Genomic DNA, 16,501 nt, shown 5'->3' with positions numbered 1-16,501 from the left:
CACCATTTGACTGACATTTTTGACAAGGTAGTGACTGACATTCTTGACAATGTTGTGACTGACATTCTTGACAACAATCTGATTGACATTATTGACAACTCGTTGACTGACATTCTTGGCAACACTGCGACTGACATTTTTGACAACTGTGCGACTGACATTCTCGACCACCCTTTGACTGACATTCTGGACAATGTTATGACTGACATTCTTGACAACTCTGTGACTGAAATTTTTGACTACTCTGTGGCTGACATTCTTGACCACCCTTTGCCTGACATCCTTGACAATGTCGTGACTGACATTCTTGACAACACTCTGATTGACATTCGTAACAAATCTTCACCTCACTGACATTCTTGTCACCCCTGTGACTATCATTCTTGGCAACACTATGACTGACATTCTTGAAAACACTGTGACTGACATTCTTGATATCTTAGTGACTGAAATTCTTGACAAACTGGGACTGACATTCTTGACAACACTGTGAATGACTTTCTTGACAACACTGTGACTTACATTCTTCAAATCTCTTTGACTGACATTCTTGACATCTCTGTAACTGACACTCTTGACAACTCTGTGACTGACATTCTTGATGATGCTGTGATTGGCATTCTTTTGATTGTTATTCTTACAGAGGAGTACATAGACCGGCTACAGAAGCAGAACCAGGGGAGGCTGAAGTTGGATGAGCTATGTCTACTTCTCATCAGCAGAGTCAATGAGCATGCCAAGCATGGTAATTGTGATGGGAATATGAACCAGCCATATCTATAAGCCTTGCTTTGGGGAAATGAGATTTAATGCATATGCATAAAATGTTGTCCTAGATTAGCCTGTGCAGTACGCACAGGCGTATTATGGACAGCACTTTCCGCTTTCTATGGAAGTTTTGTTTAAAGGAAGTCTCTTCTATAGGAAAAATCCACTTTAGGCAGAAAGTGCCGTCCCTGATGAGCCTGTGTGCACTGCACAAGCTTATCTGGGTTGACACTTAACGCTCTTGCATTAAGGTCAGTTTTCCCAGAATGAGGCTGACATCTTTAGAAATTGTTTAACTAAGTTCTTGCAAATTAGTATGCTGTTTCCTTGGGAGGTAAATATATTACTTTTTCTTGTTTTCATTCAGTGCCGCCACATACGATGTTTTACAACATGCGACTCTTCAGACCCAAGCAAGATGAGACAAAGTTCATAAAAACTGCAGACCCTTTGGCTTTCAAGGATTCCAAACAAGCTGAAGGTGGGTTTCATGTCTGATGTGGAGACCGAGCGTTGGATTGCATTTTAATATCATAAATTCATTACCTGTTATCTCTAGCTTACCCCTTTCCGAGGGAGTTTATTCATCCGGAAAATATTCAAGCGCTGGGAATCGTCCACCTCTATAAAGAATCCAAATCAGGTTAAACATAGTACAATGTAACCTAACAGGAAATCAAGAACCGCAACTCATCTTTCCTTTCCGGATAACCACGACTGCACGCCTATTTTAGGCTCAGGACTTTTTTGTTCTTTTCATCGTGTTTTCGTCGGAGTTTGAAGGATAAATTTTATTTATCTTTTATTTGTATCATTCGGTTTATATTTCTATACTTTTTGTTGCAGTTATTGTCATATTTCTGCTTTTGCTGGGTTACTTTGTTTGTAGCGTCGCTCATGTACATGAGCACGTGAACCACGAGGAATTCGTGCCTATTCCCCAATAAGTAATTGAGGGCATTTGTACAGCGTTCGTTTGTTTACATTTTGTGGTTTAACTTTTTATTTGAATTTATAATCATTAATTTGTCTTTTGTAGGTTCTTTCTTTTTCTTTTATTTCAGAATGAACTTACAGGATAGAGGTTCTTGTGGTCATATCAAGGCAAGGTGGGATTCCCACGATACTTGCCTTGCATGTACCGGTTGCACATTAAATAACAAATTTTATTAAATATTGCTCATTAAATAACAAACACGCTCTTCATGGAGCAGTTATCATCGTCTTGGTGCTCGTAAGCGATCACGTCGTCACTCACGGAGATGGTATTCCAGAAAATCTCGATCTCATCGCAGCCAATCCACATCTCGACAGCGCAGCAGATCCAGATCTCGACATGGCAGGAAACGAGGACGTTGTCAACTTTCGTGTAGACAGCATCGGACCTACCATTCATATAGTCGTTCACCATTGTATTCCTTTTTGGAATCGCATGTTTCCATGCCAAATGTGTCGGTTCCAAAGTTGACTGCCACACATATTGCATCTTCAGGAGCTTATCTCACCACTACGGCGTCAGTGTCAACACCACGGGTATCATCTACCGTATCTAGTCATGTACCCCCTACAGCTACCCTCTCGAATACTGATACCCTATGGATACAGAATTCTGCAGGACATTTTGTACCGGTCAATGCTGATAATTTACCATCAACTTCCGGTTTACATTATCAGTTTACTGACGTCGGGGATGATCATTCGCCTTTACCAGACAATCACAATCTGGTACAAGATATTCTCACTTCTTATCCTGCTGATGCTATACACACCGCTGGTTTTGTAGAGAGTGAGGCTGATTAAGATGCGGAATCTAATGTTGAGACGGTTCAATATTTAGCTCCGATTAGTCAGATCTATGAACTGATGTTTCGTACTCTTGGTGAAGATTACTGTCCAAGACCTGCTGAACTGTCTTCAAATGCGATGATTTCTGTGACAGAACAACTTTTTCGTACATTTGATCCCAACAGGGTTAGTAAGTCGACAGCTCGTCACGACCCGCCACTTCCTATTGGTTCTACTGTTCTATCTGTTCTTCAATCATTGGAATCAGCTAATAAGACTATTCCAAAACGAGGAGAAACATGGAAAATTCCAAAGGAACTAGCTGATCCAAAACACCAGGAAGGTTGTAAAAGTTACAAGCCTCCTGTACCACATACAACATCTGGGTTGGATATTTCAAAACTTCCGGTTCCAGAACCGGACATTAGCAAGCTATCCCTTGTAATGCCAAGTGGTTCCAATTCAGTTTCTGTTCCGTTTTCCATGTTGGAAACTTGGGAAATAAGAGAACGTAGATCATTAGGTTTGACTAACCAAATTGAATTTATGCTAGCGACAATTTTACAAATGGTGTGTGATTGGTAGGAATCTGTTCCGGAGGAACTCCGTGATTTGTTAATTCATCTCTCATGGACCACATTGGCCTTATCGCACACTTCTGCTTCTTCAATGTCCGAGATGCTAAGGATTCGTAGAGATCTTATCCTTGCTTCTTTACCTAAAGATTTTCTGTTGGAACCTGGTATGAACTGGCTCAGAACAGCTCCTCTCACATCAGGGTTCCTTTTTGATGGAAGGATACAAGCTGACAAGGATGACCAACTTCAACTTCTTTAGCTAGGAACAACTCTGGACAACACAAAGGGGTCTTTAAGCATCCTGCTTCTAGGCCACCAGCAGTTCCAGCATTCAAGAAGACTAAGAGAAACAACATTTTCTCTAAAAAGCCTTCTTTTAATCCACGGTCGGGTCCTAATAGGCAGTCTTCCTATTACAGACCTTCTTTTTCTCACAAGTCTTCTAATAAAGATTCTGGGAAAAAGGGCAAACCCAAGCTGGGACAGAGGAATTTCAAACCTTTTACCAGCAGGGGCGGACCTCCTCCTTATCAGCCCTAGGGCCCTACCCTTTCTACCGCCACAACCTCCGATGCCGGAAATACCAGTTGGGGCCAGACTTTTCCACTTTTCAAATCGATGGCTTCAAATTACTTCAGACGCATGGGTTCTTTCTCTTGTGACAAAAAGCCTGACTTTTCAATTAAAAAAAAGGCCTCCACTTTCTCGCGTCCCTATAGAGCTGGTATCTCAGCATCCACATATTCCAGAGTCCATTCTTGGGCTCTTGGAAAAACAGGCGGTAGAAAGGGTTCAAGACCCTTATTCTCCAGGATTTTACAGTCGTCTTTTTCTTGTTCAAAAGAAAAATGGTTCTTGGAGACCAGTAATAGATTTAAAAGTGTTCAACATGTATCTTCTCAAACCAACTATCAAAATGGAGACTCCTTCCTTCATACGGAACTCCATCAAACCCCTGCAATGGGGGGGGTGTATTTGGATCTGGAAGATGCTTACTTCCATGTTCCTATACATCCCAACTACCGGAAGTACCTGCGATTCGCCTTTCAAGACCAAGTCTACCAGTTCCGGGCTATGCCTTTCGGGTTGGCGACAGCTCCACGAGTTTTTACCAAACTAATGGCGGCAGTCGGAGCACACCTCAGAGTTCATGGGATTCTTCTTCTTCAGTATTTCGACGACTGGCTCTTACACCAGCTCGATCGTCAATTGCTTCTGTACAACCTAGAATTCTCTTAGAAGGAACTCCTCTCCTTGGGGCTCCTTCTCAATGCAGACAAATCAGACCTCATTCCTTCACAGGACTTTACTTTTGTGGGAATGAATTTCTTGACCCACATCAATCGGGTCAGAGTGTCACTTCAACGTATATCAGACCTTCTGATGAAGGTCAACTGGGTTTTGTCCCAATCTCATATAACAGCTCAAGAATTCCTCTCTTTCAACGGTATCCTGAGCTCAGTAGCAGACTTTGTGCAGTTGGGACGTCTCTTCCTACGTCCTCTTCAGCACTATCTCTCAGCTTGTTGGAAATGGTCTCCCGGCAATCTATTAAAACAGATTCCAATCCTTCCCTCCTTAAGGTCTCATCTTCAGTGGTGGCTAGACGAGGAGACTCTTTTGGCAGGAGTACCCCTTCTTCCTCCACAACCGTCATTATATCTAATAACGGATGCGAGCAAGGAAGGGTTGGGTGCTCACCTGGAACCTCTGTCTGATAATTTCAGGGTTGTGGTCTCATCAGGAATCTCACCTACATATCAACAATCTAGAAATGCGAGCAGTATTTCTAGCTGTATCTCATTTCCAATCACATCTTCGAGACTCTTGTGTGATGATGTCAACAGACAACACATCTGTGGTGGCTTACATCCAGGCACAGGGGGGAACACATTCTCAATCCCTGTATCTGGAAACCAGGAAATTTTTTGTTCTTTGCAAAACACTCAACATTTATCTTCTGGCCAAATATATACCAGGTCGCCTCAACGCCCTGGCGGATTGTTTGTCTCGCAAACACCAGTTACTTCCATCGGAGTGGACACTTCATCAAGAAGTGACCAACCAGATCTTTTTCAAGTTCGGTTATCCCTTGGTCGATCTATTTGCGACCAGACACAATCACAGACTTGCTCTGTATGTGAGTACAGTTTACGATCCAGCAGCGTGGGCAATAGACGCGTTTTCGTTCGCGTGGGACCAACTGGACGCTTACGCCTATCCCCCACTTATTCCCCAAATATTGGCGAAAATCAGGGTGAGAGCGTGCAGGATACTCCTGATTGCCCCTTGGTGGCCCAGAAGATCTTGGTTCAACGATCTTCTCAGTCTCCTGTACGATTATCCCAGGAATCTTCCTCACAGGTCAGATCTTCTGTCTCAAAGAGGCAGACTACATGCGGACCCAAAAATGTTCCACTTACACGTCTGGCCGTTATCTAGAGCTGTAACGATTCGGTTCGAAAAACCGGTTCAACGCCGCCGATTCGATTTCGATACCAATACGGCCAATTTCGATTTGATTCACTGCAATCCTGATTGATCCGCATTTTAAGCCTTACTTTCCAAATCCGTCGTCTAAACTTTCTTGTCATTTGTAATACGTCTTGTGATTGGCCAGTAGGCAATATGGCATCCAATGAATGAATGAATACATCAGCCAGTAAGATGGCTTCTTAAACCATGCTGAAAGAGGCATCGTCAAAATTAAAATCAAAAGTATGGGAACATTTTGGGTTTCGCGAAGGTTCTGATGCAAAGGCAACTTGCAAATCGTGTTTTGTTGACGTAAGTTGAAATCAGTCAGTTGGTTTGTTTACTTAACTGTGTGCATTCTGTTAAGAAGTCAACTGGAAGTTGTTTATATACTTAAATGTTTGTTAACCAGGTTTTTAACCAGGTTTTCCGAAGGAAAAAACTGGTTATTAGATTGGCGAATGCGGGCGGGCTGGCTGGCTGGCGGGCTGGCTGGCTGGCGGGCTGGCGGAATAAGCTTGTCCGGGCCATAACTATGTCGTTCATTGTCAGATTTTAAAATCATTTGGCACATTTGTTCACCATCATTGGACGGTGTGTCGCGCGAAATAATTACGTCGATATCTCCAAGGTCAAGGTCACACTTTGAGTTCAAAGGTCAAAAATGGCCATAAATGAGCTTGTCCGAGCCATAACTATGTCGTTCATCGTCAGATTTTAAAATCATTTGGCACATTTGTTCACCATCATTGGACGGTGTGTCGCGCGAAATAATTACGTCGATATCTCCAAGGTCAAGGTCACACTTTGAGTTCAAAGGTCAAAAATGGCCATAAATGAGCTTGTCCTGGCCATAACTATGTCATTCATTGTGAGATTTTAAAATCATTTGGCACATTTGTTCACCATCATGGGACGGTGTGTCCCACGAAAGAATCACGTCAATATCTCCAATGTCAAGGTCGCCACGACTAAAAATAGATTTAAAAAAAAAAAAAAACTTACAAAGGGGGTTAATTTTTTTTGGTCATTTCAAAAGTTCAGTTTGAGTTTTCTCCCTTTATCAGATTTTTTTTTCACAATGAAAACCTGGTTTTGTGACAATTTTGTCCCTTGTTTTTGTTTTGTTTTTCTGTTAAGCACATGTGATAGTTTATGCATTTTATGTTATTTAAGAAAAACTCAACAAGAAGTTTTGTTCAATAAAATTCGTTTCTTATAAAACAATGTGCGTTTTTAAATTATATTTTAAAAAAAACACTTTAAATGTACAACATAATGACGTAATAAGTTTATAACAAATACCTAACATATTAATTCATGCCCTGGACAAACCAAACATGAAATTGTTTGCAAAATAAGCTGCAAATAGTTTCATTTGAATCGAATCGAAAAAAATCTAATCGGACCATTTTGTATCGATATTGAATCGAATCGAATGATGAGTGAATCGTTACAGCTCTACCGTTATCAGGCAATCTTTGCAGAAGAAATGTTTTTCTGTCAGGGCTTCAACCCTCGTTGTTTCAGCAATGAGAAAATCCACCAGAGCAGTCTATGATGCTCGTTGGAAACTCTTCTCTAATTGGTGTGTTCGAGGGAAAATTGATCCACTCAATCCCTCTGCTAGACGAATAGCGGATTTTCTCATCTATCTTTTTGATTTTAAGAAACTTTCTCTTAGTTCCATCAAAGGATACAGATCTATGATTTCGCATACATTGGCTTTTACTAAGTCATCACAAGTCTGTGCTGATCCAGCTATTTCGGAACTTGTTCGAGCTATGGAACTTAGTAGTCCTGTATCTCGTACACTTGCTCCTAAATGGGATTTAGCTTGTGTGCTAGGTTCGCTTCCTAAGGCTCCCTATGAACCTCTTGATTATGCTTCATTACAATTCCTAACATGGAAGACCGTTTTCCTTCTAACTATGGCTTCAGCCAAACGGAGAAGTGAAATTCATGCTCTTTCTATCGAGGATAGTCATCTTCGTTTTGACTCTTCTGATGGATCTGTAACATTGTTATGTCAGTCAGGATTCCTTGCTAGAAATCAACTCCCCTCTATGGCTTCCAAACCCTTCAAAGTTCCAAGTCTGTCTAGAACTTGTGGACATGAAGATGATGATAGACTTCTTTGCCTGGTCAGGGCTTTGAAGTTCTACCTTAATTAGGTTAAGTCTATTCGAGGTTCTCGCAAGAGACTTTTCATTCCATTAAAAGGGGGGGCGATGTGACTGCGGCTTCTATTTCTCGTTGGATAGCCTCGACTATAAGGAAAGCTTATTCTTCTCTTTCATCGAGGGATTAATTCCTGTTTAAGATAAGACCGCATGAATTAAGAGCTCTTACGGCTTCGTGGGCTTATATTAATCAGACCCCACTATCTGAACTGCTTCAGGCTGCTTTCTGGAGGAGTCCGACCACCTTCTCCTCTTTTTGTCTTCGTTCTCTTGAGTGCCAACAAGACAGTTTGTATAGGTTGGGTTCTCTTGTAGTGGCTCAAACTGTAGTTTCTTCTATGGCGTAAGTACTCTGGTGCCATCCGAGAATTAAGTACTATACTGTACTAACGAAAATTATAAGAGGACGTGATATACTATCTCTGGCTGAAAACCCTGTATATGGGTTCTGCTGTGATGTGAAAAAATATGCGAACCTTCCCGCCACAGCTGCAAAATCAGCTAGAGATAACAGGTAATGTATTTATGATATTAACACAAATTTCATTTTAATTATTAAATACTTACCTGTTATAGGTAAGTCCCACCTCCCACCCCGCTCATCGCCTTTTTATGTTTTTATAAAGGAAAGATGAGTTGTGGTTCTTGATTTCCTGTTAGGTTACATTGTACTATGTTTAACCGGATTTGGATTCTTTATAGAGGTAGACGATTCCCAGTGCTTGAATATTTTCCGGATGAATAAACTCCCTTGGAAAGGGGTAAGCTAGAGATAACAGGTAAGTATTTAATAATTAAAATGAATTTTATTTTAAGAAAATTTGTTTTAGGCCAGTTGGTTCGAAGTCAATGATAATAAAAAGAGAAAAATGGTTTGTTTTTTATACCCCACAAACGAAGTTTAGGGGGGGTATATAGGAGTGAGCTTGTCTGTCGGTCGGTCTGTCTGTCTGTTGGTCGGTATTAAGTGTCCGCTCTCTAATTCAAGTTGTTTTCATCCGATCTTCACCAAACTTGGTCAGATGTTGTATCTAGATGATGTCTAGGTCAAGTTCGAATATGGGTCATGCCGGGTCAAAAACTAGGTCATGGGGTCACTTAGTGCGTTTTAAACATTGAGCATGGTGTCCACTGTTTTTTGTGAAGACAACATGCAAAATATTCTGTGTCAATGCGGCATGTGGGGGTATTCGTCATGTCTGTGACAGAGCTCTAGTTATAACTTGAGTTTGGAGGGAGTTTTTTGCGCTCCAATTTTTTAGTACCAATCTTCTATGCACGCCTTCATTGCAAAGTTATTTCAATTCACAAAAATTAATTGGTCAAAATGTGCAAACCTTTTTTTATGCGTTTTGCAATTTATAATTTTTCATTTGTTAGTTTACATATATTATATACCTACTGTTAATACAGATATTCAACATCAAATAGTTCTTTGTGGTCATTAGTTTAAACCTATATATTTAAGCTTTATTCCATAGAAAGCCTATGGCTTATTTAAAACACTATTGAGTACGTTTCCTGGGACTAGAACCAGAGTACTTGGTGTCTATGGGGGAAAAACTAAAAAAACGCTCCCACGGTGGGGAACGAACCCGCGACCTCCCAATGGCTAGGCAAACACCATATCTATTACATATGTGGTAATTAATACGTAGAAGAAGAAAGATTATATAATCAAAAAGGAAGAATAAATGCTCTCTTAGGAAAGCTCTTATCAATAATATAGAAGTTTTTTAAGAAAAGTGTTCTGGTTGTGATTTTATATGAGCCTCATTCGGGAAAAAAATGGGTGAAATGCATGTTCGTTGTAAAAATGTAATGCAGTGTCATCAAAGACTGCACAGGCTAATCAAGGATAACACTTTCTGCATTTATGGATTTTTTTCTTTAATAAAAGTCCTTTCTAAACAAAAAATCTACTTTAGGTGGAAAGAGTTGTCCCTGATTAGCTTTTGGGACTGAACAGGCTTATCTGGGAAGACTTGACGCACAAATATTAAGCCCAGTTTTCCCAAAATGAGTCTCATATCCACATCTCTGTGTCTCCCAGTGTTCATCCAGCCAACACCAGGGCGCCCAAAGACAGAGGAGGGTGGGTTGTGTGAGGACGACTGTAGATATTTCTACGACAGTACCGACTGTGATGTCACCACCCTGGAGGACACTGTCATGGCCACGCCCGGCAACCCAGCGCTATGGTTACAGCTGGCCAATAGGAAGTTGAATAATTCTAAAAGGTGGGAAAAAACTAATTTGTTTGAATGTTTTTATTTTAGCCCATACGCAAATCTCATAGGTAGAATTTAGTTTAATTTCTTTAAACCTGTTCATTTTAGCATGATTACATTGAATAACTTTGGCAACTGTTAAAGGTGGAACTTAGTTTTGTTAGTTTAAAACTGTTCATTTATTGATTTGATTTAAAAATTCAATCAACGGTTATTGGTAAAATTTTGTATTGTTAGTCCCATTAGTCAAGTTCTCAAAAAGTCCTCAAGCTAGGTTGATGAGACTTGGTTTATAGATAGACGGTTATATAAGGAATATGCATGTTCTTTCAGATGTTTTTATCAGAAATGAATTGTTGTTGCTATGGTTATAGAAATAATGAAAAACTAAAATCGTGATCCTCTGATCATTCAAAAAGTACTTATCCTGATTTATCTAACTCAGTATGTGGATAGAAGGCCATATCGGGAATATGAGTATTAGTTTTTTTTAGTTTGACAAAAAGTGAGTTTGCTATGGTTACAGAATTAATTTAAAAGTTACATCTGGATCCTGCATTACCTCAAAATGCACTTAAGTATTGTTGATATAACCTGGATTTGTGCACATAGGGCAATATGGTGAATATTCATGTTATTTCAATTTTTTCATCAGACCAAAAGTGATTTGCTACGGTATCAGAAATCATTTAAAACTGAACCCTGCGATTGCATATTAGTAGTAGGCCCATGAAAAATATGGTGACCCTGTTCCTTATCATAAAGCATGGTAGGGGACTGCATTTTTATCTGCGACAAAACTCTTGTTTATTTAAACCTGTTTATTTAAGCATGATTGCATCTGAAACCTAACGTTTATCAAGACATTTTGTTAACACATTAATATTACTTGTACTACTTAGTTCACCAGAGAAGTGTTTGGACGAAGCCTTGAATGTTTTGGCGCGCGGTTTGGAAGCAAACAAGACTAACAGTGCCCTGTGGGAGCGATACCTACACCTGTACAGCAGGCACTCAGACTCTGGGGACCTGCTGGACTGGTGCCAAGTGGCCCTGCATAGTGCTCCAAGCTTCAACATCTGGTGGAAGGTATTTCAATAGCTATTGTGCTCAGCGTTCTGATGGGGCGGTGTAATTTCTGTTTATTTGCATTATTATCAAAATGTTGCAAAAAAAACTTATCTTGTAATTTTTGCTGCACACAAAATGTGCGAGTCAAATTCTCAAAAATGCGGAAAAAAATTGGGGATGAATATCTAAATTTTCTTAACTAACAGAGTATGAATTAAACTTTCGATTAAGATCAGTTTTCTGTTTCTTTAACCAAATATGGCTCTTCCATCTTAACAAATTGATAAAATAATGCATTTGCAGTTTACACAGACTAATCAAGGATAACACTTTCAGCCAAGACTGGATTTTTGTTAAAAAGAGACCTCCTTTCTAGGAAAAATTCCATAAAAGTGGAAAGTGTTGTCCCTAATTATGTCCCCCACCATAGTAGTGGGGGACATATTGTTTTTGTCCTGTCTGTTGGTCTGTCTGTTGGTCTGTCTGTTTGCGCCAACTTTAACATTTTGCAATAACTTTTGCTATATTGAAGATAGCAACTTCATATTTGGCATGCATATGTATCTCATGTAGCTGCACATTTTGATTGGTGAAAGGTCAAGGTCATCCTTCAAGGTCAGAGGTCAAATTCATATGGCCAAAATCGCCAATTTTATGAATACTTTTGCAATATTGAAGATAGCAACTTGATATTTGGCATGCATGTGTATCTCATGGAGCTGCACATTTTAAGTGGTGAAAGGTCAAGGTCATCCTTCAAGGTCAGAGGTCAAATATATGTGGCCCAAATCGCTTATTTTATAAATACTTTTGCAATATTGAAGATAGCAACTTGATATTTGGAATGCATGTGCATCTCATGGAGCTGCACATTTTGAGTGGTGAAAGGTCATGGTCAAGGTCATCCTTCAAGGTCAGAGGTCAAATATATGTGGCCCAAATCGCTTATTTTATGAATACTTTTGCAATATTGAATATAGCAACTTGATATTTGGCATGCATGTGTATCTCATGGAGCTGCACATTTTGAGTGGTGAAAGGTCAAGGTCATCCTTCACAAGGTCAAGGTCATCCTTCAAAGTCAAACGTCATAAAGGGGGACATTGTGTTTCACAAACGCATCTTGTTAGGACTGCACAGGCTTATCTTAACGACACATTTTTTGCAGATGCATTAATCCCAGTTTTCTAAAAGCTAGGCTGATTTATAAAAAAACTCAAAATTAAGTACCATTTTTTTTATGAATTTAGCAGAGATTAAAAACACATGAAATGTTGCTGACTCTTATTAAAGCATAGCCATTCAATATTTTTGTCTTGTGACACAAGTATAATTTCAAGGTAGTTAAAATCTATGTTATGCATACATGCATTGATATTTAGTGGCACTTGATCTGTTAAAGACATGGGTTTCAGAACGAGAGCAATAGCATGTGTTCATGACTTGAATGGTTCAACAAATAAGATAAGCTGTTGCTACATTTATAATTTATAATAATAACACCATTATAACCAAATCATACTCTCCTTATGTAGACAAAAATGTCTGTTTATAAAAATGTCATGTTTCCTAATCTCACACGCTCCTAAGATCTTTGCATTTATACATATGAGACTCGTTCTGCGAAATCAGGGCTTAATGCGTGTGCGTAAAGTGGCATGCCAGATTAGCCTGTGCAGTCAGATACTTTCTGCTCTTCTGAAAACTTCTTCGTAACAAAACTCCTTAAAAAGACCAAATTTTCCCGAAACGAGGCTCACATCCACCACATTTCCCTTTCAGTATCTCCACAGTTTGCAGTCGTACACCGAGCGCAACATCGTGTGTACAGAGCTGGTGGATTATCTGTGTTCAGTCCAGCCTGCGCAAGCCCCGGACCCCTTCACTTCACACCATCTCCTGGAGACCATGCTGTACAAGGCACATCTCAGTGTGCTAGCGGGACAGGCGCAGTATGCCAGGAACATACTACAGGTGAGATATGGCCCTCCAAATGGGAGCAGCGGCGTGGGAAATTGGGTCTTAGGCAACATGTGGCCAGCGATGCTGCAAACAAGCCTGTGCAATCACGCTGTTTGGTCAGGAACTATGCTTATGAAAACATGAAATAGTGCATGTCTGTGATGGACAGGGCAGCTCCTGCCCAGGCTTGGCTTGAGCTGGGCCGGCCTTAATGGAATAAGTTCTTTTCCCATCATGCGGCTTATCCTTTATTTAACTATTTCTGTGCAATAAAGTTAAGGAAGGTATACTAGATTTATCATGAACATCCCAGTCTGTGAAACTAAACTTACTAAACCTTAAATAAACTTATCCTATACTATAAATGGATTATGTTGATTGTGTGATTGGACCAAACAATTATCTTAAGTGCTCAATGAATAATAATTAGGCTGGATATTTTTTTTATTTTGCAGAATCTTTGTCCTTAGTTCAAGTTTTCGAGAATGTATAATTACATTGAACAATATAATTTGTGTTTATAGCATTAAAAAGCCATAAAGGTTGTTTTTGATAGGAGGGGCTGTGCATTTTGTATCCATAGTATACAGTTTATTTGGGTGGGACATTCTTCTTTGCCTACAATCCAAACAAACATATTTGAAAATAAACAAGACTATTAAAGATCAGTGTCGGACAACAAATTGTCATTTAAATTTAAAGTGTGACCACCATAATATTGCAATGTGCTACAATTTTCTGATCTGTCTGTGTGTTGTTTGAAAATAAATTTATCAAAGTTTGGTGGACTTGGTCTTCAAGTTATTAGCATTCTGGCAAAATTGGGCTTAATACTATTGTGAAAAGTATTATTTCAGATTGGCCTGTGCAGATGGGAAAGGTTGATCAGGGACTTAACTATCAGCTGTCATAGTATTTTTTCTTCAAAGAAAGTCTTCTGAACGAAGATTAAGTTTAGGTGGAAAAGTGTGGTCCCAGAGATTTCTGTGCTGACTGTACAGGCTAATTAATGATGACACTTTACGCAAATGCATTAAGCCCATTTTTCCCTAATCTTTTTCACATCATCATTTCAGGGCTACTTTGTGAAGAGTGAAGGCAAACTGTCGTGTCAGCTGAGTCTGACAATCCAGGACAGATGCATTCTCTGGCTGTCCCACATTCACCTGTTGTCATGGCACCAGTTGCCTGAAGCCCTTTGGGACCCGCAGGACTGTATGTCTGGGAAGATTGTGAACAAGGTTTGTGCAGTTTCAGTTCCAGCTAGGATTTGAAACGGGCAGGGGGGGCTATTTTGTTAAAAGGGCTCTTTAATGTCATAATACATTGCCTGCTATCCCTAGCTATACCTTTTCAAGGTGGGTTAGCTGGATGAGATAACCCACCTTGAAAAAGTGTAGCTAAAAGATAGCAGGTAAGTATTTAATAATTAAAATGAATTTTATTATAGAAAATTTGTTTTTGACGGGCAGTATTTTATCAAAAGGGCAATTTGAAGCACGCGGCTGTATCTGGAATGCTTCCTGTTGCATATTAATTTATATGTTATTAATAATTGTTCGAATATATTTTTCCCTTTATCATTAAACCATTCAAATAAAATGTCAACAATGAGGAACAAATTAATTACAAAGTGATAAGAGATATTTATAAAATTGTCATATGTCATAAATAAAAAGGCAGGGCGGGGCCTCGGAAGGGCAGGGCAGGCTTCGGAAACGCAGGATGGGCGCCCTTCCATGTAGGCCAAGCTTGAGCAATGTGTAACCATACACTCGTTGTTTGCTCATATACATTTATAGAGATTGATATGCCATAAAGCAGAATGTCATTTTTGGCAACATTATATGTCTTGAGAAGTAATTGAAATAATTACGATTTTTACATTACATTAATTAGACATGTGCATCAGCAACAAGAGCAAGTCTTCATTATGTTTGTTGTGTAGCAAGCTTGTGGTCAGCTTGATTTAGTGGTCACATGGTCCATTCAGGAAATATATGTGTGCCTGTGTACATTATGCAACTTCTTTGTTTTTCTGGAAGTTATAAAATAATCATGCAAGTGTGGAGCTGTTGTGTCATGTGCTAGGTTTTCTTTGAAAGAGCTATAATAGTAGTTACCAGTCAGAGATAACCTTTACCTTGTCACCCATAATGATGCCCATTACAATTTGAATTTGTTATTTTGCAATGTGATTCGCAATGTGCTGCATATTTTGTTTGCTTTGTGTGAAAATAAGGTTTTATCAACTGTTATACTGGTAATTCTCAGACATAGATAACCTTAATAGATAACATTAGCCTTTCTTCTGATAATGCTGACCAGTAAAATTTACAAAAAATCGTTATTCAGGAGAACCTCATCCTTCCCTGGTCAAGTTCCCCTGTAGCTGATATGTCCGCAAGCCAACAGATGGCGTTGCTACAGGAAGCTGCCAGTGTCTGTGTTTCTAAGCAACAAGCCAAAAACCCGTCTGCTCTGAAGGAGGGTCTGCTGCTGTATAAGAACATGCTCCTGCTTCTGCAAACACAGAACAAGTGAGTTTGCAAGTCAATTATGGAGCTACGTTTTTGTAAAAACGGGGCTTAATGCATGTTCATTAAGTGTTGTTCCATATGAGCCTGTGCAGTCTGCACAAGCTTGACTTGAATGACACTTTCTGTCTAAACTTGATTTTTTTTAAAGAAGAGACTTTATTTGAAAAATACCTCGAAAGTGGAAAGTGTCATCCTTGATGAGCCTGATTACAAAGGCTTACCTGGAACAACACTAATTATGAATGCAAAAAGAATGACACATTCTGTCTAAATATTGAGAAGAAGAGGCTTTATATGAAAAATACCACGAAAGTGGAAAGTGTTGTCCCTTATTAGTCTGATTACAAAGGCTTACCTGGAACAACACTAAATACCATGTGAGCCTGTTTTCCCGTAGGCTGGAGGAGATGCTGGCGGTGTGTCGCGACCTTCTACAGCAGGACCAATCCTTGGTGGATGTGTGGCTCACAGTGGCCGACCTGTACGCAACAAATGGGGAGGGCGAGGCGGTCCGGCAGGTGTTCAGGGATGCCATGGAGGTGAACCCCGTGTCTGCCAAGGTGTTCCACTATGCAGCAATGTCTGCCATTAGAGAGGTAGGTGAACCCCGTGTCTGCGAAGGTGTTCCACTATGCAGCAATGTCTGCCATTACAGAGGTAGGCATTAACCAAGTATTTTAACAACTCTGATACACAATTTTACATGTTTGTAGTCCCTAAGAAAATGCAAATAAAATTAAAGACCTTCCTTACTAGATTCAAGTTTTAAATTCTTCATTTGCAACCGCTAAGCAGCATATGTCATAAAATCGAATAGCCTGCGAGTAAACCAGGTATGGGGATCTGGTATTTTCCTTTCCTGGTGCCAGGCTAAGGGTCTTTCGGAATAAAAAAGGTTCACTATAAAT

At 39.7% G+C, this 16,501-nt stretch overlaps 1 protein-coding gene across 2 annotated transcripts in view; it reads left to right on the top strand.

Annotated features, from left to right (window-relative positions):
- The window catches only part of LOC127849273 (zinc finger C3H1 domain-containing protein-like), a 61,959-nt gene that overhangs the window by 32,598 nt on the left and 12,860 nt on the right, over nt 1-16,501 (top strand). For both annotated transcript variants that reach the window (XM_052382003.1, XM_052381993.1), the window contains exons 19-26: nt 644-745; nt 1,136-1,249; nt 9,843-10,029; nt 10,923-11,109; nt 12,874-13,065; nt 14,130-14,294; nt 15,409-15,593; nt 15,991-16,189. In XM_052382003.1, the coding sequence (XP_052237963.1) occupies nt 644-745; nt 1,136-1,249; nt 9,843-10,029; nt 10,923-11,109; nt 12,874-13,065; nt 14,130-14,294; nt 15,409-15,593; nt 15,991-16,189 (1,331 nt within the window). The remainder of the gene's footprint in view (nt 1-643; nt 746-1,135; nt 1,250-9,842; nt 10,030-10,922; nt 11,110-12,873; nt 13,066-14,129; nt 14,295-15,408; nt 15,594-15,990; nt 16,190-16,501) is intronic.

This window comes from Dreissena polymorpha, chromosome 1, assembly GCF_020536995.1.
Source record: "Dreissena polymorpha isolate Duluth1 chromosome 1, UMN_Dpol_1.0, whole genome shotgun sequence".
Lineage (NCBI taxonomy): Eukaryota > Metazoa > Mollusca > Bivalvia > Myida > Dreissenidae > Dreissena > Dreissena polymorpha.
The sequence above is the reverse complement of the archived record's forward strand: the minus strand, read 5'-3'. Positions and strand labels throughout refer to the sequence as shown.